The 23,468-nt window shown below is 34.8% G+C and overlaps 1 protein-coding gene and 1 long non-coding RNA gene across 2 annotated transcripts; both read left to right on the plus strand.

Moving 5' to 3' along the window:
• On the plus strand, window positions 2,265-4,489 carry LOC110267674. Its single transcript, XR_002355544.1, has 3 exons — window positions 2,265-2,434; window positions 2,532-2,586; window positions 3,857-4,489. It is a non-coding gene; the product is annotated as an uncharacterized LOC110267674 (long non-coding RNA).
• On the plus strand, window positions 7,014-15,340 carry LOC107623083 (UTP--glucose-1-phosphate uridylyltransferase 3, chloroplastic). The gene is made up of 17 exons (XM_016325223.2): window positions 7,014-7,951; window positions 8,495-8,675; window positions 8,767-8,916; window positions 9,082-9,243; window positions 9,328-9,500; window positions 9,608-9,674; window positions 10,383-10,549; window positions 11,543-11,701; window positions 12,347-12,438; window positions 12,518-12,612; window positions 12,905-12,982; window positions 13,185-13,280; window positions 13,590-13,664; window positions 13,751-13,842; window positions 13,973-14,135; window positions 14,599-14,659; window positions 14,938-15,340. The coding sequence occupies exons 1-17, from the start codon at window positions 7,224-7,226 to the stop codon at window positions 15,048-15,050; spliced, it is 2,652 nt and encodes an 883-aa protein (XP_016180709.1). The 5' UTR covers window positions 7,014-7,223; the 3' UTR covers window positions 15,051-15,340.

Raw genomic sequence — 23,468 nt, forward strand, 5'->3', positions numbered from 1 at the left:
TTAATAATACACTATTTTATCAACTAAATAGGTATAATATATCGAAACAAAATTAGTTAAGATCATAATTATTTTATTCTTTTAGTAAATAGNNNCACTAAAATATTATTTGAATATTTTTTTATTTTTAAGGTAACAAATAAATAAAAAACAAAATTATTTTCTAAAGCAATAATAGCATCAGGGCAAGTTTTTTATTTTGCTTTTATCTTTTCATTACTAATGAATTAGGGTGCGTTTAGTATGTGCTATAAGAAGTTGAGGATAACAAATTCAGAAACAAAAGAGATATAGACATAAATTATGTCTCTATATTTCATTTTTGGTTATAGTGTAGACAGAACTCAAGAATTTTTTGTATATTACGTTTGATTAAAATGGACAGATAAAAAAAACGTATAAAATATCAACAATTTTATTAGATAACTAATTAAAATACTAATTAATTCTGTCAACTCTAATGCAGGTCCCAGCAACAAAACCTAATAACACAAAAAATCATCCCACCACTTTATCCAGAACTAATTCTAGTTTACCTTTTTACTTTCACACGTAGTAAAATATAAAAAACGACCACACATTACTTTTCTCCCATTCCCATCTATGCTACTGTCGGAGTCTCCCCAGATGCGCTGCCGCCTCCCAACTAGTTTCGGTGATTTTGTCGCTGCAACAAGAAGCTGCGTGTCAGCTCGCCAGCAACAACAACCACAACCCCACGAAGGGATTCTCGCTCGCCGTCGCTCCCTCTGCGTAACCCATACCCTCGTGCTGTCGCTGCCCCCACGCAACCCGACCCCTCGACGTCGACCTGGTGCCGAACATCCTCCCCACGAAGTAACTGCCTGCATCCTTTGTCGCCGAAGACCACCTCAACACGCACGCAAATTATTCCGGTAGTCTGTCACTGGGGCATGGCCAATTTCAATTCCCTATCAGCCCTAAGCCCCGTCATCGCCGACTGCAACAAAGTCGTTCACAAGATAATGCCTTTTGTGCCCAGTTCTTGAGGTTTTTCTTTTTTTTTTTTTTGAATCTCTCTATTGGAGGAAAACAAGAATTTGGTTTTATTTTCATTGTTGGGTATTTTACGGAAGTTTGTTTCTTCAATTACACATGTTTCTTTGATCTTAGATGGATGATTCTTTGTATTATAGATAGATATTTTTTAGTATAGACTTACGAATGTTCCTTGCTCTTAGATGGATGTTTCTTTGTATTGTAGATGGATATTTCTTTGTATTGCAGATAGATATTTTTTAGTATAGGATTGTGGATATTTCTTCGCTCCCTCTGATGGTCCTAGCGTCAACGACAGTGCCAGCTCAAAGAACGGTGACGCAGCAAGAAGAGCTCCAATACAGACAAATGGAGGACAACCGCTCCAACCAGCGCACTCCAAGGCGATGAGAATCTGACGAGGTCGGCTCGGCGTGGTGCACAGATGAGGTATGGCAGAGAGTACAAGTCCGTGCGACGGGCGGTTGATCTCCACAGATCGACGGTGCGATGAGAGCAGGGTCACGATGATAGTTATATTCACGAAGGTGTATGTGTATTACGTAGTAAAAATAAGGGTTATGTCATAATCCTATTTTTTACAAATTCAAAAATCTAATTTTTAAAAAGTTGTTCAAGTTGGTTGGTGAAGTAGTTGGTTCCTGTACTTTCTCAAATATCAAAACTAGTCTTTTTAATTCACTTTCTTTCTTCCTCTCAATAGTAACAACTAACACTCACATACATCATCAGATTCTCAACCTTCTATAGGACATTTATAACTTCTCATCTTATTGTCACCCGTCTCTCCTCCCTTTGCCTTCATTCCTCTTCCACAAATTTGTATCCCTCCTTTTTAGAATTTTTTATTTAAATTAATTAAATATAGGGTTAAGTTCGATTTTGGTCCCCAACGTAGAGGTCGAAAATCAGAATTATCCCCAACTTGTTTTTTGCTACAAAATGGCCCCCAAAGTTTCAGTTTGTTTTAAAATCGTCCTTTTTACCAATTTTAATTTTTTTATTACTAAATTACCCCTCAATAAAAAATTATAAAATAAAATAAATAAATAAATAAAAAGAAAGAAAATCTAATATTAAATTAGAATAAAGCTCATTAAAACGAGAATTTTGACACTAATTTTAAAGAATTTGGTCCAAGATTGGGCTAAACGGGCCGAACCGATCGAACCAGACCCAAACCGAGCCCGTGGGCCCAACTAATTCACTAAATATATGAACTGAAGCTCATATCCTCCCCTTTCAGCATGCATAACACGCTGGGAGAAATCAAGGGGGGAGAACGTTGAAAACTCCAAACCCCTCAATCAAATAATCAAATTCCAATAACTTTTGATCCGGAACTCCGATCGCCGCACCGTTTGCGACCACGCGTCCGCAGTGATGAGCTCTACAAAGCCCGGTACCTTTCAAGGTGAGAAAATTATAATCTTAGCTCCTATTCTCTCTTCTTCAATTCAGAAATGTTAGGATTTTGGTGTGTTAAGATTTTGGTTAAATTGGTGTTATAGGATCAAATTGACTTGAGGAATTAGTGGGCTTTGGTTTGATTGAGGCACATACAAGGTAAGGTTCATCAACCCTAGCCAGTTTCAGTTCTAGTATGTTAAATTGTGACTTTTGAGTATGTATGGTGATATATGTGAAATTAGGTGTATAAGTGTATATGTTGGAGCTTGAATTGTGAGCATTGGAACTTTGTGGAGGTTGGGTACTTGAGGGGCTGTGTTGGTTGGTGTTTCGCCTTAGACAACACGCGAAAATCAGCCATGGTATGGTTCAGATTTCGCGTATTTAATATGTAATGTTCTGTGAAAACTTATGCTAGAGGACTATAGGATAAGTTGAAGTGCTTGAATGTATTGAATGATTAGCCTTTATGATGTTGATGGATAATTTGATGTTGGTCATGTGTTGAGGAATATGGTCATGGTGAATTTATGATGTTTTCTTGATGATTGGTTGTAGTTGAGCAATTGACAATGTGGGTTGAATATGTATATATGTATGCTAATATAATGATGACGTTAATGTTGATGGAGGTGGGAACTTAATATCTGATTTTATGAAAGGTGAAGTTTGAAGAGTTTGTGAATTATTGAGCAGGTGGTGGACTTATTTTGAAATGCTATATGTGTGTGTTGGTGCTGATTAATTGGAACAAGGAGTAGGTATGGTAAGCTGAATTTTATGGAAAAAGGAAGGTTTGAGGTTTTGACCGAAACCTAAATTTTGGATAAAAATGATATTTGTTTCAAATTAAAGAGGGTTTTATAAGCTTGAGAACGATATAAATTTTGCAAAAAACTGAATTCTGTAGAGGAAGTTATAGAAGTCGGAAATCTGGTGCAAAAAGCTGAAAAATTTTAAGATGCAGGAGAATCAGGATTTCTGGTGTGTGCCTATGCACACTGGTGTGCACACGCACCCAGCAATAGCAAAAGTTTATTTGTGCGTACGCACACCTTTATGCACACGCACACTGAGTATTTTTCAGAAAGTGTGCGTACACACGTCATTGTGCGACGCATGCACGATGCACCAGGATATGCATTCTGCTGGTGGCGCTCGCATAGGTGAGGCGCACGCACACCAAGTAGTTCCTGGTTGGTGTGCGCATGCGCACGTTCTGCTTTTCATAAACTGTGCGCATGCACACCTGTGGGACGGACTGACTATGCTTCTCTACATTCTTTGTGTATGTGTCTATGTGCTAATAGGATATCTGACTGATATATATAGTATAAACATTCATGAGTATGCATTTGGGACTTGAAGTGCTAGACTTGCGATATTGAGACTGATCAACTTGATATCACTTTTTTGGTGTGAACAGGAACCATATGGCGACTCATGGACGCGGTCGCGGGCGAGGCAGAGGTAGATTAGGGACTGCTAATCCCGAACTGACAGTAGTAGTAGTAGTAGTAAGCATGATTTTGGTCCTTAAGGTATAAGCTGAAATTTTTTTTTCTTTTTAACCTTTTCTTGCATATAAAATCGTCCCTAAAATTTAAAACAATGTTTTAAAATCGTCATTTTTACTTAAATATTAAAATTTTGGGCCAAATTATCCATAACAAAAAAATTATAAAATAAACAAAAAAAGAAAAAATAAGACAAAGAGAGTTTTTCTGCTCTTGCAAAGAGGAAGGGAAGAAGAAGAATAAGAAGTTGTCCACGATTCACTCTGTCTCCACTTCTGTCGCTACCTTCGTACGATTTTGGTCCCTAAAAGTAAGGACGATTTGAAACTAAGTTAAATCTTAGGGACGATTTTGTATGCAAAAAAGGTTGTGGACGAAAAAAACTTTTAGCCTATATCTTAGAGACCAAAATAGTACATAACCCTTATCAGGGGCGGAGCCACATATAATAAAAGGGGGGCAATGGCCCCTCCCAAACTTCAAATTTTCTTTATAAATTGTATACAAATTTTATTTTAGCCCCCCTTAAAAATTTTATTTTACTTTTTTTCTATTACAAAATTAATTTTTGTCCCTCCCTTAACTTCAACCTAGTTTCGCCCCTGACCCTTATTATTATGACTAAACTTTGGCTCAAAATTTTTTTTCCAAAAGTACCATTCAATAAGAAAAGAAGACGAGAAAAAGGAGAAATTCAAATTAAAATAGCAATGAATGAAAAATAGATGATTCAGTAAGTTGATTTTTTATAAGATATTTTAAGAATGTCTGTTGAACTACATGATTTATAAGATAAAAGAAAAATACAAAAGCTTAAATAGCACATCAAACAAACTATCTTTTAAATTCAAGGATAATAGAGGAATGCAAACAAACTAACACATGGAAAGGAAAATATAAAAGTGATGATTGTGGCAAAGAAGATGGTTTAAGGTAGGATGATGAAAAAGAAGCAATGAGTATTTCTTGATGCGAATAATAATTTAGATTTGAATATAATTTGAAGATAATTTAGGGATTAAGGTTATAAAAGGAGAGATAAAATCAAATTGTAAAAATAAAAATTTTTTCACCACATTAGCTAGTGGTTACGGTGTAAACGTGACAGAAATCAGTCAAATTTAACTTTTCGATATAAGCAATGGACATAAAGTATCTTAGGTTGCGTTTGGTTACGAGAACATAATAACACAAGATATTAATAACAAAACACAAAAGACATAGATTCAAAAATTAGTATTTTTGTATTTTATTTGGTGATAAACTAGAACAAATTATGAAAGTTTAATTTATTCTTATTTTTTTCATTTAAAATTTTTGGAAAGAAAAATATAATAATTAAAAATATAATTATGAAAAATTAACAAGAATAATAAAAAATAAGTTATGTCCTTTTTATTAGGATAAATATAAAATACATTCATTTAGTATCTTCGGATATAATATCTCTTCTATATCTCATCTGCCAAATATAATTTTATATTTTTAGAATAAATCTCTACATCTAAGCAAAATACTTAATTAAGTCTAACCAAATTGTTATTATTGCTTTTCAAATTACGCGCCTTCTTCTTCTCTTTTATTATCGTCATCACCAACAACACTAACATTTTGCTAACATCTTTATTGGTTCTGATTTTCTCTAGTGCCATCATTAAATAATTTTGGTTCATTTTTTAGTTTATTTCAATTCATTTGTGTGTTAATTGAGGTTCACTTGATGCTATTAATAAGTATTGACTAAATTTTTTATTCCTTAAGTAATTTCAGTTCATCTCTTAGTTTAATTGAGGTTCATTTAGATCCAGAAATGAATTGGATGTGTGTTTTATTGATGATTGAATCTTTTTTTACTACTTGTTAAAAACTGAACTAATTTCGATTCATTTGTGTGTTAAATGAGGTCCACTTGATGCTACTGATAAGTATTGACCAAATTTTTTAGCAAAGAAGAATGAAATTATTCATTATTACTTTATTCAATTACATTAGATTCCACTCCATTCCATTCAATTAGTTCTGTTTTGAACAAACAGTCAAAAAGACTCAATCATCAACAAAAACACATCGAATTCATTTCTAGATCCAAATGAACCTCAAATAAACTAAGAAATGAACCGAAATTACTCAAGGAATAAAAAACTTGATCAATGCTTAACAGTAGTATCAAGTAAACCTCAATTAATACACAAATAAACCGAAATTAGTTCAGTTTTAAATAAGTAGTCAAAAAGACTCAATCATCAACAAGAACACATTCAATCCATTTTTGGATCTAAATAAACCTCAAACTAAAAAATGAACTCAAATTACTTAAGGAATACAAACCTTGGTCAATATTTAAAAGCAGCATCAGGTGAATCTCAATTAACATACAAATAAACCGAAATTAGTTCAGTTTTAAACAAGTAGTAAAAAAGACTCCATTATCAATAAAAATACATCCAATCTATTTTTGGAACTAAATAAACCTCAATTAATACACAAATGAACTAAAATTAGTTCAGTTTTGAACAAATAATAAAAAAGACTCAATCATCAACAAAAACATATCGAATTCATTTATAAATCCATATGAACCTCAATTAAATTAAGGAGGAAAAGAAAAAATGCAGCAATGACAGCATCAATAAAAAACAATGATTGAGAAAAAACACGCGAAAATGAAGAAGGAATGTGACGAAGAAGAAAGATGAATGCGAAGAAGAAGAAGGAAGAATGTGAAGAAGAAGAAGAAGGAATGCAAAGACGAAAAAAGAAGAATACGAAAAAAAAGGAATAACGCAAGAAGAAGAAAGAACACGAAGACGAATAATAATATGTTTGCGTTAGTTAAGTGCGTGTATACACATTGGTGTAATAAAAATAATTTTTATTGAATTTAAACCAATTTAATTGAATTTGATTGCTAAAAAGATTTAAATATATAACTGAATTGATATTTTTATATTCATATTTTTGTGTCTCCTATTTATAGATAAATCTAATCAATAAAAATGAGTTGATTGATTCAAAGTTCAAAGTCAGGAAATAGGAAATAAAATAAGTGAGGTTTAACAATATCTCCCTCCTCATTGATATTCACTCTCTTGTCCTTCGAATAGCAAAAGAGGCCAGTTCGTTGGGAAGGTATATGCCTCTGGCATCTTCCCCTGATACTGAACAGAACACAACAGAACAGCGATACCTCCTCCTTCCCATATATAAATTCATCACTCTATTTTCTTTTTTCTTTCCCTCTCAGTAGTCAGCTTCTAAATTCAGTTGAAAACAATAATGGTTCATTCAACTTCCACTTCCACTTCTCTTCTTCATAACAATAACCGTTTCCTCTTTTCCTTCAATTCGTCTTCCATAACCTCAAATTCAAATTCATACTCTCACTCTCACTCTAATTCTCTCTCTTTTACTAAGTTTCTCTCTTCTTCTTCTTCTTCTAATTCTTCTTTTTCTTCTTCGTCGTCGCCATTATGTTGCCGCGTCGCCCGGGTTTCTACCGAGCACTTGGAACTCTCTCCGCCACCGCCGGGTTTCAACTTCCGCCGAGAAATCGCCAGGCTCTCCGCCCTCCGCGATAGCCTCGCCGCCTGCGCCACTCTCCACGACAAGCTCCGACTTCTCGACACCGACTCCAGAGTCCGCCGTTTCTTCCGTTCCGGCCGGAGTAGGGTTTTGAAGTCGCTCCGGATGTCCTCCGGCGAGTTGTTTCTGCTTAAGTGCCTCGTCGCCGCCGGGCAGGAGCACGTGCTTTGCTCCGGCGTGGACGGAGTGGAGGCCGCCACTTCGGCCACCGCGAACACGAGCTCCTCCGTGAAGAGCGCGCTTTATGCGCTGGCGGAGATGATAGAGAGCTTGGACTCCCATGGAAGCAATGGCGGCAGTGCCAGTTTCGGGAGGAGCACGACGGTGACTTTGGACGATGAAGAAATTAGGAACTTGGAATCTTTGTTGGAGAGTTTAGGGGAGATTGAAAGATTCTATGATTGCATTGGAGGAATTATAGGGTATGTTGTTCACTTAATTGATAGTTTTTTCTCTCTTTAATGTTGGTTAGAAGAAAAGATAATAATCATTAATAATTAAGAAAAGCATTATTTTCTCTCTTTAATTTTGGTTAGAAGAAAAGATAATGATAATTAATAATTAAGGAAAGCATTATCTTCATGTATATGTATATGTATATGTTGAGTCTCTGAATTCAGTTGCCTGTGCTGAATGTCTATTACGCAGTACTTAAGGTTTTATCAATTTTACAGTGTGCTATGTTTCGGGAAGAAGTAATGAAAATTCTTGTGTTTAGCGGATTCAAGGGTTACTGTTTCAGTTGTTGTGACTGCAGGCATTGCAACTCTTGCGATGCGTATTGTGGTTGTTGGGGTGTGAATGATTTTTGTGTTTGTTACTTGAATTGCGGCGGCCTAATACAGTTTCGCAATTGCAGCCTGACACCGTTGTGGACTGCAATTTAAATCCTTGAATGGATTTTATCACTCTATGAAGTGCATATACTCAATTGGTTGTTCAATTTATATTTAACTGTGCTGCAGATACCAGATAAAGACGTTGGAGCTTCTTGTTGAAAAATTACATGACAGGCAGAATGTAAGTTGGTCTCAGCACATGCATGAAATGCAAGAATGCCGGGTTTGTGGAATCGATGCACCAAAGGGGGTTGACCTCACCGAAAATACGGATTATGCATCTCAGGCAGCTCTATGGGGTATAGAGGTTAGTATGATGATCTTCTTGTTTCCATATTTTGGATTATGCTGTTGATGCTTCTTATGTTCCTGAAAATAATATGATCTTATCCTTCTAGGGTTTGCCAGACCTAGGCGAAATTTATCCTTTGGGAGGCTCTGCGGACAGGCTTGGTTTAGTCGATTCTAACACCGGTGGATGCCTTCCTGCCGCAATGTTACCGTTTTGTGGAAGGACTTTGTTGGAGGGTCTTGTAAGAGATCTTCAGGTACTCTTCAATCATCTTAACTTGTTTGCTTATTTCTTGCTAATAAATGGTAGATTTTTAACACCCCACTCCCCATAGATAAAGAAAAGAAAGAAAAGAAACAGAGAGACAAATTAATCATTTATGGGGCTTCAATGTTCCTAACTGTGCTGTTCACATTGCAAGGCAAGAGAATTCTTGTACTTCAAGTTATATGGGAAACAATGTATCACTCCTGTTGCAATAATGACAAGTTCTGCAAAGAACAACCATGAACATGTCACATCTCTATGCGAAAGACTTTCGTGGTTTGGAAGAGGTCGATCAACTTTCCAATTTTTTGAACAGGTTTTATATTAAACCGTGCCATTGCTTCTGAGAAGGGATAATCTTATTTTGCAAATTACTAAATATCTATTTGTAAATTGGCAGCCTCTTGTTCCGGTTGTTGGTGCAGAAGATGGGCAGTGGTTGGCCACCAAACCTTTCATTCCGTTGAGCAAGCCTGGTGGTCATGGTGTCATATGGAAACTTGCTCATGACAAAGGCATCTTCAAATGGTTTTGTTGTCATGGAAGAAAAGGTGCAACACTGCGCCAAGTCAGGTCTGTTGTCATGGACCTCGTGCTTTATTTATTTATCTACTATTGAAATTTCTAGTAGAAATATTGTTTATACAGCTCACTGAAACTGATGAATGATTACCTTACAGTAATGTTGTGGCAGCTACAGATTTAACTCTCCTAGCCTTAGCTGGCATTGGTTTACGTCAAGGAAAGGTAGGATTAAGTTGTTTTAATAGATCATCACGTAAATCTTTTTTTATTGGTTTTTGGCAAGGTATACATGTTATAATTAATGGTTTTTGATAGCCTCTTCTCTTTTTAATTTTGGTTAGAAGAAAAGATAATAATAAATTAATAATTAAGAAAAGCATCATCCTTAATTGTAATGTGGTACCTTATCTAATAAAATTCAGATATGGGCAAATTAACAGATATTTTTCAACTTCTTATTTCCCTGGAAAAAGTTACATACCCTTTCAATCTGAAAGTCATTTCAAGGCACCATCTGCATGCATCATAGCGAATTGATAAGCACATTAATGCCTGTCAAATGTGAATCTGAAACTTTTTTTATGTATTGTTACCGGATGAGAGAATAAGTGGTATAGCAAAATGTGGGAGCAAATAAGCTGGAGCAATATATAGTAGAAGCCTAGAAGGTTAGTGGAGGAATTATAAACTTTGGAGAGACATAGAGAGATAGCAGTTGAGATCATTTGTGGAGTAGTTAAAAATATTTGGTATTAATACTGGGTAAAATGGAGACAAAAAGGTGGACCAAAATTAGTTGGCAGCTTTCTTAGTGAGAAGAAATCTTGTCCTCTCTCTATGACTTCTTTTCTTTCTAGGTAAGACATCTCGTTGATATATATTAAATTAAGCAAGGTAGTCTGACTCATAATTGGACTGCATGTTTAACAGAGAATGGGGTTCGCATCTTGTAAGCGGAACTCAGGTGCCACAGAAGGAATTAATGTGCTGATGGAAAAGAAAAATCTTGATGGAAACTGGGAATATGGTGTGTCATGCATTGAATACACTGAGTTTGACAAGTTTGGAATTACTGATGGACCTTGCACTCCAAACTGGTACTTGATGTTCCTGTACTTAATATATATTGGTTAAATTACCAAAATGGTATCCGAAAATTTATATCACTGCAAAAAATAACTCCAAAAGATACAAATAACAAATAAGCTTTCGAAAGATTTTAAAACGTGGCAAAAATAACAAAAGAATATCATATTTGTTTTTTACAATTGTCAAATGATTTTTTGTATTTAGTAAGTCACTTGTGCATTTAATCCGAATTTTTGCGGAAACATTTGGATAACTATTCAAAAAGTGCGTTTAAAAAATCGGAGCAAAATTCGATCTCTATATTTTCTTTTTGTTCATTTTTTTTAAATGTCGGCAATTCACTCTGTAGTTTGTATCTTTTGGAGTTATTTTTGTCACTGATATGAACTTTCGAGTACTATTTTAGTAGTTTACTCATATATATTTCATACCTCATAAAATTGTTATTACCTTTCATCATTTGGATAAACTAATGTGTTCCAAATTCAAATTTTGTTTTTTTTTTATGTGATAATTTGTATTCAGTTTCAAAACATTTGAATGCTTAAGCTATAGTAATGACACACTATGAGTCACTAACAATTTTCATGTGAATGATAAGACATCTACAATGATGTGTATATAAACCTTTAAACCTGCAACCACATGGAGAGTTACAGGCTTTAGATAAGCAGAATCATATATTTCATGTTAAAAATGAATGCATTTGATGTAATATGATTTCTTTCTTAAGGAGATTATCATATCAGCTAAACAGCCACATCACTTATTTGCAATTTGACATGCCCTTGAGAAAAATAAAATGCCATGTTAGAGCCTTAAGTTGTGTGCTCTCCGAATTTATCTAGCCAAAATTGAGACTTATTGGTTTGTTCCTGCAAATATCAGTTCATGTGATGATGTTGATTGAATTTATTCTCAGTCATTGTCTACCATCTATAGTCTGCATTCTAGTTCGAATTCTTTATCCAAATATCAAATTTATTTTCTGTTTGATCAAGTTTGCAGGCAGATTTCCCAGCCAATACAAACATCTTGTATGTTGATTTACCTTCTGCCGAGCTAGTTGGATCAAGTAAGAATGAAAATTGCTTACCAGGAATGGTGCTAAATACAAAAAAGCCCATAGTATATGCAGATCAGTTCGGAAGACACCGTAGGTATGTGTTTCCTTGAAGAACTTGTTAATGGAATTTTATTGGTTTTCCTTGTTCTATTGATTGGCTTTTAACCGAGGCATTTACGTTCTCTAATTATTTTAAATTTTTAATAGAAATTTCAAAGTAGGTATCAATTTCAAATCACAGCAGTTGTTGCCAAATTACAACACCATCTCTAGTCTTTAGTCTTTACTAGACACTAATTTATATATCTGTTCTGATAGAACTAGAAATTCTAAATTTTGGGTAAACAAAACCACAAGTTAAATTGATGGCTTCTTTCCCAGGCCTAAAAATAAAGGAATTCTTTAATGAGTACCCTAATGAGGCCTAGTGGCATTTGTTGAGAGAGTAAAAGTAGAAAAATTTTCCAGGCTTAAAAATATGAATCTTTGATGCACAGGAATTCTTAAAAGATTGGTATTTTTCATAAATAATTTTTATTTATAGTATCCTTACCAAGTGACTCCTGCTTTCTTTACTGATAGTAGATTTACAGTTTCTTTGGCTCGATCTTTTTGGCTTATATATTCTCTTATTTCTTTTCTATTCAGGCAATGTTACCTGTAACATCATGGTATTATTGTTGATTACTGCATTATATATATTATTAACTTATCACCCTTTGTTATTGTGATTTACCAGTGTCTTAGGTGGTAGACTAGAGTGCACAATGCAAAATATAGCAGACAATTTTTCCAATGTATACTCGTCTAGGTGTTACAATGGTATAGAAGGTAATATTGTGTACTTATCTATTTGGTCTGACAAACCATCCGTTTCATTGAACCTAATATCATATATATTTCTGAGCAGATAAGCTAGACACATTTATCGTATACAATGAAAGGAGAAGAGTTACTTCATCTGCCAAGAAAAAGAGACGACAAGGAGACAAGTCTTTACACCAGGTTAGTGTATATTTTATTTCTGGGTTCATAGCACCATATGGACTGTGTAGGCTTGTATCTTGTCCTTGCAGCTTCGTATTCTCAGTTTGAAATTAAATTTGCACCATATGGTGATAACTGCATAGTTTAGAACGACCCGATTACTCACACTAGATGCTTTTTCAAGAATTATGATTATTTAAGCTCCTAATAAAGTTTAAATTGAACAGATGCAATCAAGAGTCATGTCTTGGGTTAATTGATATTTGCTTTTAAATATATATATTCTAATATGTCTTGCAATTATATGCAGACACCTGACGGAGCTCTTTTAGATATCTTGCGAAATGCCCATGATCTTCTTTCACAATGCGATATAAGACTTCCTGAGGTATATATAGTACACACTATTTTTGTGGTTTATGCATTAGTTGGGTACAATTCCATATTATAGTTTGCCATTGCGAAAGTTGTATACTATAAGTTAATGCATTTAACTTTGCAAGTGGTGGATAATAGACTTTTCCAGCTAGTGTAGTACCTTCAGATATTTTATTATATGTTTGCTCTGTGTGATGTTATGTTTACCACAGATTGAAGCTAATGAGAATTATGTCAATTCGGAACCACCACTTCTCATCCTTCTACATCCTGCACTTGGTCCTCTTTGGGAAATCACTAGACAAAAGGTAGCACTATTCTCTTTCCAGCTATGATGATCTCATAGGTTTCAAACATGTTTGATGCAAGTTTCACCTGCAAACGGGTCAAACAAAGTATCAAGTGATCTTTGAGGCACATTTGCACTGTTAGTGAGATTGTTTGCCATGATTAAGTAGGCCATGTTTGTCTCCACCTGAATGGTGTTGTCACAAATTCTCTCCATATTTGCTTGAAACATGACAGTCTTATGCTTTATGAAATGTATCATATTTTATTGTTTGTAGAAAGAATGGGATCTAATTAAATTTTATTTTTTTCTTTTGCCCTGTGAATAGTTTTATGGCGGTTCCATAGCCAAGGGCTCAGAGCTACAAATTGAGGTTGCAGAGTTCTTTTGGAAGAATGTTCAGGTTCTTTTCTTCTCAAGTAGATCATGTTAACTTATGTAGCATGGAGTTGCTTAGTTACTAGGCTGATTTTGGTCACTTCATTCCAGCTCAAGGGAAGCCTAATAGTAATAGCTGAAAATGCAATGGGCTCAATGAAGATCAATGAGAATGGTGAATCCATACTACATTACGGGCAAAGGTATTACTTCCTATATTAATGAGAAATACTTGATTCTTTATTTTCATGATCTTACCTCTAGATCCAGCCTTAGCTTAACAGTATTATATATTGTGAGCATCTACAATATTATGGACCTTTATCTTGCTAGGTGTGGAAAATGTAAATTGGAGAATGTTAAGGTATTGAACAAGGGAATTGATTGGACTTGTGGTGAAAACATATACTGGAAACATGATGTACAGCGGTCTGAAGTACTTAAGATAGTACTGCACGGAAATGCTGAATTTGAGGCTACCGATGTTGTCTTACAGGTTAATTTTAAATTTGCACTTCTCTAAAATTAGTTTATGTTCGTTGTACACTTGCATGCAATACAATTATCAAATACTCGGGTTTTGATCCTAATATATTCACTCCATATACCAAAGGGTTTCCAATTCCATTGGACCCAAACTGTTGGCAGTTGCCATGATAGATGCGCATGGTAAGATGGCCACAGCATCTTGACATTTCTCATCAAAATAGGATATAAACCTTCATGGAACGCACATGCCACAGCTACTTTTCCAAAATACTATTATGGCTACTTCATGAACCGCCCTAATTTTCTAAATACAAAGGGTTCCAGATTTTGAACCATTTGATCTGACTGACCCAGAATTAATTTGAAATAGAATCCCGAACAGCAGCAATAGGTCATAAAGATTACATTAAACTATAAACTAACAACAAACAATCCTAATCAATCTTTCTTTTTTTTTTTCTTCGACACAGGGAAATCATGTATATGAAGTTCCAGATGGCTACAAGCTGAAGATCACGCAAGGAAACACAGGTCTCTTTTCTTCAACTTTATAACTTCTTTTACCTTTGTTCTTTAAACCTGAGAGAGTAATATGTGTAGTTTTGCTATCAATTATCATAATTATTAGGGAATCTGAATGCCTTTGTAATCCTTAGTTGAATGGTTTTTACTCTATCTAGCCATAGGTTGTTGCAAAACAAGTGGTTGCTCAAAAAAGTTTTCTCAACTCACAAACACTCATGCCCCTTTTACTTTCCCGACAGTAAATACTGATACAAGTTCACAAATCATGATTTGTATTAATTCAGGTTTAGCAATTCAGTTAGATCCGATTGAAGAGAGTAGGATGGAGAGTGGAAGCTGGCACTGGGACTACAAGATAGAAGGTTCTCATGTTTGCCTAGAATTAGTAGAATCATAGACTACTACCACTAACTGCTAAATATGCCTTCTTGAGTGAATCATGGTTCACTGCTGGTATTAGCGCCCATGTTATAAGAATTTGGATTACCAAGTGACTGGTTAAACAGAAGTTGAACCATCACTCTTTCTTCTTGTAGAGTTATCTTGTAACAATATACATGTTGATATGTTGTATTTATAACCATTTCCTTTGGTTAACATCTCCATGTAGCTAAAATTGTATGATTGTAAAACCGAGAATTATTCGAGCAACGAATGTGGATCTATCAATCTATTTTTATTATATGAAAGTTGATACTAACTCTTTATACATTAGATTTAAGCCATATTTTTTTCTCTCATAATACCATATCATCAATTTTGATTACTTAACAAAATTTAGAAATTAACCAATCAACATTTTAGTAAAGTATTTTTAAAAAATAAAAATTAAAACCATAGCTCTCACAATTAATTAATTTAATTTATTATTATTTAATGAAAATATAAAGTATTAATTAAATATAATAAACATCTATATTAAAAGTGTCATAATAATATTATCATAACAAATTTTAGGTTATAAACTATTCAAATTTCATACTATTTGATATATATATATGTAAGACTCTTACTACTATTATTTCATTTTACAATTTATAGTTTGTCTAAGAAAAAATATATACACCCACAAATGATGAGGAGCCTATTTACTTAAAAATAATTCTAATAGATGATTAGGTACAAAATAATAATATTTATTGTATTTTAAAACAAATCTACGAGAAAAAACACTCTTTTTTAACTATTTATACTTTTGTCATTATTTTGTAATACTTTACATATAATTATATTTTAAAATTTTTATAATTATACTTATTTTAATATATTATTTAAATCAAAGAATCAATTTTGATAATTTTTTAACACTATTTTGCATTTGTATCACTTGATACATTACCTGACAGAGTAAATTAAAGAAAATATTAACATATATTTTTACTTTATGCTATTTAAATTATTTTTATTAAAAATAACTTATTCAATTTATTATATATACACACAAAATAAATATTTTAAAAAATTTTATTCTTACTATCATAGATCTCTTTAAAAAATTGTACGCACTATGAGAAGAAGAATAAATAGGTGTCAAAGAAATATTCACAAAAAATACAAAAAAAAATAAAATTTTTGTGCTACAACATAAAAAATTATTACATATACAAATTATAAAAAATTCCATCAAATTATACTTATCATAAAAAATTCTATCAAATTATAAATTGCTAACTCAATAATTATTCTAGATTAAAAATTAAATTAAAGATTTTAAATCAAAGTGCTACAATAATTTTTGTGCTATTTGATAGAGAAGCAAAAAAAAAAAAAAATTATTGAATACAACTACCTTAAATCTAGTTACACTCCAAAACATCAATAATACTAAAGCACCATTCCAATTGAAAAATTTATACAACCTCACACATATATTTGAAGTCAAAGTAAATGATTTTAACAATGCTCTCAACAATACATTATTACCAAGACATTTATTCCGACAAAAAATACGAAACTCAACCTCTATTACAATAAATAAAATAGGTAATACGACAAAAAATTCATTTATTTAAAATATTATTTTTATTGCTCATTTATATTCTTTATTGATTTTAGAAACCAACTTCACCAATACTAATATCATCAAACCTAGATGACATACAAATTAAGAGATTAAGGAAAAAGAAAAATAAATGAATCTAAAACACATCTTCAGATGAAGAATATATATACAGAGATGAAATAAAAAAAGGACAATAGATCAAAAAATGTATACAAATCAACAGTTCAAAAACATCATGTCTCCACAAGAATATATGACAGAAAGAAGAAAGAAATAACTCTAACAATAATCAAAAATAAAAAAAGAGCACAACACTATATAAAAAGATTAAGTCCGTTAATTATAACAAATGCAAAAATAAAAACAATAAATGAAGATATAACTTTGTACAACTTCAATATAAAAAACTTTTGAATTACAAAATATTTTAAATAAAAAACACATCAAATTTAATATTAGTTTGTATATATACTCTAGTTTCAATTATTTTAGATTCATCCCTTTTGTATTTTTTATTTCTTACATTTACAGAAAAAAGGTTAGACCTCTAAAACCTCACTTAAATTACGAAACCTTTTTAGTATTGTTCGGTTGATCGGGTGTTTGGTGGATTGGCAAGGTGAATAAGGGAGCAAGGAAATGAGAGGATTTGGATCTGGGCGTGAGCTACTGGAGTGGTACGTTCGGCCTATGCGTCGGCGTGTTAGCGGGTGGGGTCACTTGCAAGGACACTCCGATGCTAAAGTCAGAGTCCATACGAATAGGTGACCAATTAGGATTAGAAGGGTGACGTACCTCTTGTAACACCCTACCACACAGAGCTTTATACCTAGGATGTAAAATAGAAATGGTGTGGTATTACGACATCAAAAATAAAAATATATATAATAATATTGAAAAGGATACAGTATACGAGGAGCTTTGAAAAACAGATAAAACAAAAATCGTGAAATAAAAAGCGCAACGCTCTGGAAACAAGATTACTTGCGTGTGAAGAAAATAAGGTTCAAAGGCATAAATAAACAGAAAGTAGGAATAGAGGGTCAAGAATACAAAATAACAAGCTCCTAACTCAGCCTGCGAAGTTAAGACTGACCAGAGAATATAATACATGTTTAAAACTCTAGTTCTCCATAAATCTCTAGGAGGTACAAAATAAAACAAGTATATACATGAAACTCCAGATGCCTACTGAGGTGCCTCTCGACCTGCATCTGAAAAACAAAAATATAGTATGGGATGAGAACCGGAGGTTCACAGCATGGTAAAGGTACCACACACATAAGATATAAGGTCCTGGGAATGCCATAGGCAATCCTAGAACGCCGACACTTGTAAACTCCGAGAAAATAATAAATAGTTAGCGAATAAATTAATTATTAATCAAGAAAATTAGAATATGAAATTTTGTAGTTTAATATGATAGAGAAAATTAAAACAAGAATTTTGATATTAATTTCAAAGAATTTGGTCCAAGATTAAGCCGAACGGATCGAACCAGGCGAACCGAGTCCAAAATGGGCCCAGTCCAAGATTGGGACAAACGGACCGAATTAGGTGAACCGAGTCTAAAATGGGCCCAAGGCCCAGTCCAACCCATCACACAAATAAAATTCAGTCCCCCCTTCATTCATTCTCTTCATTCACGCTGGAACATCCATGGAGAAGGGAAAAAAGAACTTAAAACCCTAGGCTTGATTCCAACTACTATATCTCACCACTCCGAGCTCCGATCGCTGCACCGTTTGTGGCCACGCATCCACTGCATCGAGCTCTACGATTCTATCGGATCAATTTCATAGGTAAGCTTCAATCTCACCTTAGCCTCTCTATCCCTCAATTTTCGAAATTAAAGGGAACCCATATTGATATTTTGTTTAATTGGGTACTCTAGGTTCAATTTAGCTTGTGGAGCTTAACAGATTTAGTTCGTTTAGTCTGTGGCCACGATGAGAGTCCTAAGCCCTAGTTTTTCTTGTTTGGATTATGTTGGATATTGAATTGTTGGATATATGTATGTATATATATGTGTTAGGTGTATGAATGCATGATATGAGATTCTTGGAATCATTGGAAGCTTGATTTGAGAGCTTGGTAGAGTTAGAGTTAAATCTTGGTGATTGAAGCATTGCCCTTTTACCTTGTGGTTTGCCTTGGTTAATACGTTGAAATCGGCCAAGGTATGGTTTAGGTTTCGCATATATAATGTTTTGTGAAGACTTAAGCTAGTGGACTATAAGATAAGGATGAATGTACGAGCATGTAAATTGATTAGTGTTTAATGATAAATGTTGAGTTTTGGTTTAAATTGTTGATGCTAAATTTGGAATGCTAAATGGTGATTTATTAGTGCTTGTAAAGTAAAAAAAGAGAATGAATATGAATTGTGGTGGTTTGATGGTGATTATTGTGATCAAAGTAATGAGTTATAGGTAAAGAAATTATGTATGTATTGATGTGTGGTTGATTAAGGTAAGGTGGTGGAAGCTTTGGCATTGAAATTGGTATGATGTTGTGGTTGAATAAATGTGTAAAGGAAGGGAGAACTGAGTTTGGGTTATGTAAATGGGGGTTGGATCTTTGTGTAAATTAGGTTTTTGGTCGAACTTTGGCGAGCCATAACTTGGCTTCCGGACCCCAAAATTATTTCAAACTTGTTTTGTATGAAAATTGGGTTTGTGAAGTTTACACTGTTTGAAGAACGGAAGAAAAATGATTTAAAACAAAAAGTTATGCGCGTTGGGAGTTTGAGATTTTAAATTGAAATTCTACAACTTTTTAACTTAGCTAAAATTTTAACCAAAAACCCATGTACGCATACCCTCTCATACGCATGTGGTAGCTACTGCCTCGCGTACATGCGTACGCGAATGAGTCTATTTGTACGCGAAATGGGCCAAATGCACTGCCACGCGTATGCGTGGCCCACGCGTATTGATAAACCACTATTTTATGATTCATCTTGTGCTCAATTGAGTGTTTTTATCAATTCTTCACCCATTTATTCATATAATTTGCATGGTTTTACAATTCCTTCCTTATTATGTGATAAATGTGAAAACATGTTTCCTGGGCCTTAAAAATGTTAATTTTAATTATCTTTTATTACCATTCGATGCCGTGATTTGTGTGTTGAGTATTTTCAGGCTTTATAGGGTAGGAATGGCTTAAAGGACGGAAAGGAAACATACAAAAGTGGAAGAAACGCGCAAAAATGGAGTTTTGAAGAAAATGGCAGCGACACGCACGGATGGACGACGTGGACGCGTGACTAGCGCGAAACACAACCGACGCGCACGCGTGACTGACGCGTACGCGTGGAAAGAAAATTCTCCAAATGACGCGCGCGCGTGACCCACGCACACGTGTGACGGACGCCACGTGCAGGAATCTGCAGAAAATGCCCTCAGCGATTTCTGGACCCCTTTTTGACCCAGATCCAAGCTCAGAAACACAGAATAGAGGCTGGGAAATGGGGGAATCAATTGAACATTGATCATTCATTCAACAATTATTCATTCAATACACAACATTCACATTCATAATTTTAGGATTAGATGTAGTTTTTAGAGAGAGAGGGCTCTCTCCTCTCTCTTAGGTTTTAGGATTTAGGATTTCTTTTAGGATTAAGATTTCTTCTTCTCAATTCCAGGTTCAATGTTCCTTTAATTTAATTTCTCTTCTACTTTTATTTACTTTATCACTTAGTTGTTTATTTTCCCCAATTTGATTTATGAACCTTTTCATGTTAGAATTGATTTCTTTATTTAATATGATTTGAGGTATTTCAGATTTATGATTGCTTTCTTTTATTTATTATATAAATAATTTAGATTTTTCCCCTTTGGCTTTGGTTGAGTAATTGGTGATACTTGAGTTATCAAACTCAGCTGTTGATTGAAAATTAGAATTTGCTGATTGATTTGGATCCCTCTAAAGCTAGTCTTTCCATAGGAGTTGACTAGGACTTGAGGAATTAAGTTGATTAGTCCACTTGACTTTCCTTTATTTAGTAAGGGTTAACTAAGTAGGAGCAATAACAATTCTCATCACATCTAATAAGGATAACTAGGATGGGATTTCCAATTCTTATACCTTGCACTGGTGTTCATGATAATTAATTTACTTTATTGCTAATTTATTTTCTTGTTTCCTATTTCAAAAACCCAAAATACACTTTTTACATAACTAATAATAAATCATACTTCCCTGCAATTCCTTGAGAGACGACCCGAGGTTTAAATACTTCGGTTTATTATTTTTATTGGGTTTGCTTAAGTGACAACCAAACTTTTGTACGAAAGGATTCTCTGTTGATTTAGAAACTATACTTACAACGCGATTATATTTGTGAAATTCTTTACTTGCAGAAATCCGATCGTCAAAATGGCGCCGTTGCCGGGAAATTGCAATTGTGTGCCTTATTATTAGTTACTGTAAATATTTTTTCTTTTACCTGTTTATTTGTTTTTATTTTCGTTTTTAATTTTCATTAGCTATTATAAATTCTCACCCCTATCGCTTTGAGTTTGGTTCTAATGCTGTTGCAAGGAATGGAAATTATAACAGGAACATGCATCAAGGTCAAAACAATCAGAGATGGAAGGAGCCACGAGGATCTGATCAACCCTTTCGGCAGCGACATCTTCCACAGTACCACAGAGAAAGACCATCCCACAATGCATGCCAAGACAATAGTTATGGTGGACCCTTTTGTGACAACCACACCCACCAAATTACTATGGTCAAGAGCCATTCCGAGGTGCGTACCAAGATGATAGATATGGTGTACCCCCTTGTAGTTACCAACAAGCCCCATCATATGCCTATGAACCACCTCCTCAACATAGCTTTGAACGACCATACTCACAAGCCCCTACCACCACTCACCTCCATGTGACCCTAACACATATCCACCCCCAATTCCAATCCAATTACTCCCAAGAACCACCACTTCCCTATACACCAAGTCCATATCCATCGACCCGAGAATCACAGGAGCGTCTCAAGGAAACAGTGGAAAAATTTCATGCAACTCTTCACCAACTGGAGCAAGCGATCAATCGATTACCTTCCCGATGTTCAGACACTCAAGGAACCCCCATGGCTTCATGTGGACAATCTAATGAAGAACGTAGCATGAAAGAGATACTAGAAACTCTGGTGGACAGTAAGGAGCATGACTTTGTACTGGAACAAGTGGAGGAAGCCGAAATTATCGAAGAAGAAGAATTGGTTGAAGACTTAGGAGATGCTGAACCTCCATGGGAATCCAGAATTGTGGAGAATTCCGTCAAGGAATTTGCAATTGATGCTAAGGAGGATAGTGCACAACCCCCAAAGCAGGTATCTTATGAAGAAATGGACGGAACAACTCAAGAAGCGAGTTTTCTTGATAATGATAATCATGAATCAAGTTCTCCTAGTAATGAACTTGCATCCGCAAGTGAATTCTTTGAGATAGAAGAATCTTCTCCAAGTGAATACGAAGATGATATTGAGGTAGATTTTTCTCAACCTCCAACTTATGACTTGAGTGATGAGGAAGAAATCGAAGACTATGATCAAGACGTAGTTACAGTTGAAGAAGTTTGTAAAGAAGTGGAAGAATTCACAGAAGAACACAAGGGAGTAGAGCTTGCAAAACCACTGGAAACACCTATCCCAAGGCCATTACCACCCAATACAAACTTCAAGTGGGTAAAATCCTTAGCCTTTATCTTTACTTTTCTACTTGAATATGGTTTGCTTGAAACAGATGGCAAGCTTAGAGCTCTTTGCGGCCTTAAGAGTAAGAGGGAAATGGTTAGTAATCAGAGTTGGTATGCAAGATTCAATAAGATTCCATGCTTCAATTTGAGGTGCAAGGATTGGTATAGAGTCCGATTGAATGGGTCTCGGAAGATGTTTGGTCATCTTAGTGAGAATTTAAATTCCGTACCACTCAACTGGAAAAATGCAGATCAAGACAAAGACGGGTACAAAAGCAAGGTTTGGGATCCTGGAATCTACTCTGACATTCAACACCCCGGGAGTCTGAAAACCTGTTTGAACTTACTCGAAGGCTTTACGTGCCTCATTTAGGACCCCGGAGGATATTGGAATTCCAAACATTGGTGGAGATTTCTAGATGAGTTCAAGCATAAGCCACCATAACAGGAAGCTCACCAGAATGTCCAACTTAAGGACTTTAACTAAAAATGCTAGGTGGGAGACAACCCACCATGGTATGATCGCTCTTTTTCAGTATTTGTTAAATTTTGTTTTGCTTTATTCCTATTTTCATTTTTCTATTTGTCTTAGTGTTCATACATAACATCAGCATCTGTATTTTGCATTCTGCATACTGCATAAAAAAAAGAGAGAAGCCTTACCACGCGTGGGCGTCGATTCCACATCGGCGTCACTATCCAACGCCCAGAAAGTTGGGCTGGAATCGTGCGGTTGGGATGCGTTAGGCACAATTTGGGCCACGCGTGCGTGTCAATGACGCGAACGCGTCATTTTTCATTTTAGCACACACGATGCGTGGGCGTAGGTGACGCGTACGCGTCGCGTGAAAATTTTTGTCCCCTTCATTGAAATAGAGAGTTGCGCCAAAACGACGCTGGGTCGCACAATTCTGAGTGACGCGTACACGTGCTTCACGCGTACGCGTCAATTTCATTATCCCTCATTCACGCGATCGCGTCAATAACGCTTCCGCGTCGTTGCGTTTTCGCCTCATTCACGCTACCGCGTGAACCACGCGTTCGCGTGGATTTGAATTTACTTACCCCCTCGACGCAGAAACCCTAAACCCAGCGTTGCCCC

This window comes from Arachis ipaensis, chromosome B10 (assembly GCF_000816755.2).
Source record: "Arachis ipaensis cultivar K30076 chromosome B10, Araip1.1, whole genome shotgun sequence".
NCBI classification, from domain to species: domain Eukaryota; kingdom Viridiplantae; phylum Streptophyta; class Magnoliopsida; order Fabales; family Fabaceae; genus Arachis; species Arachis ipaensis.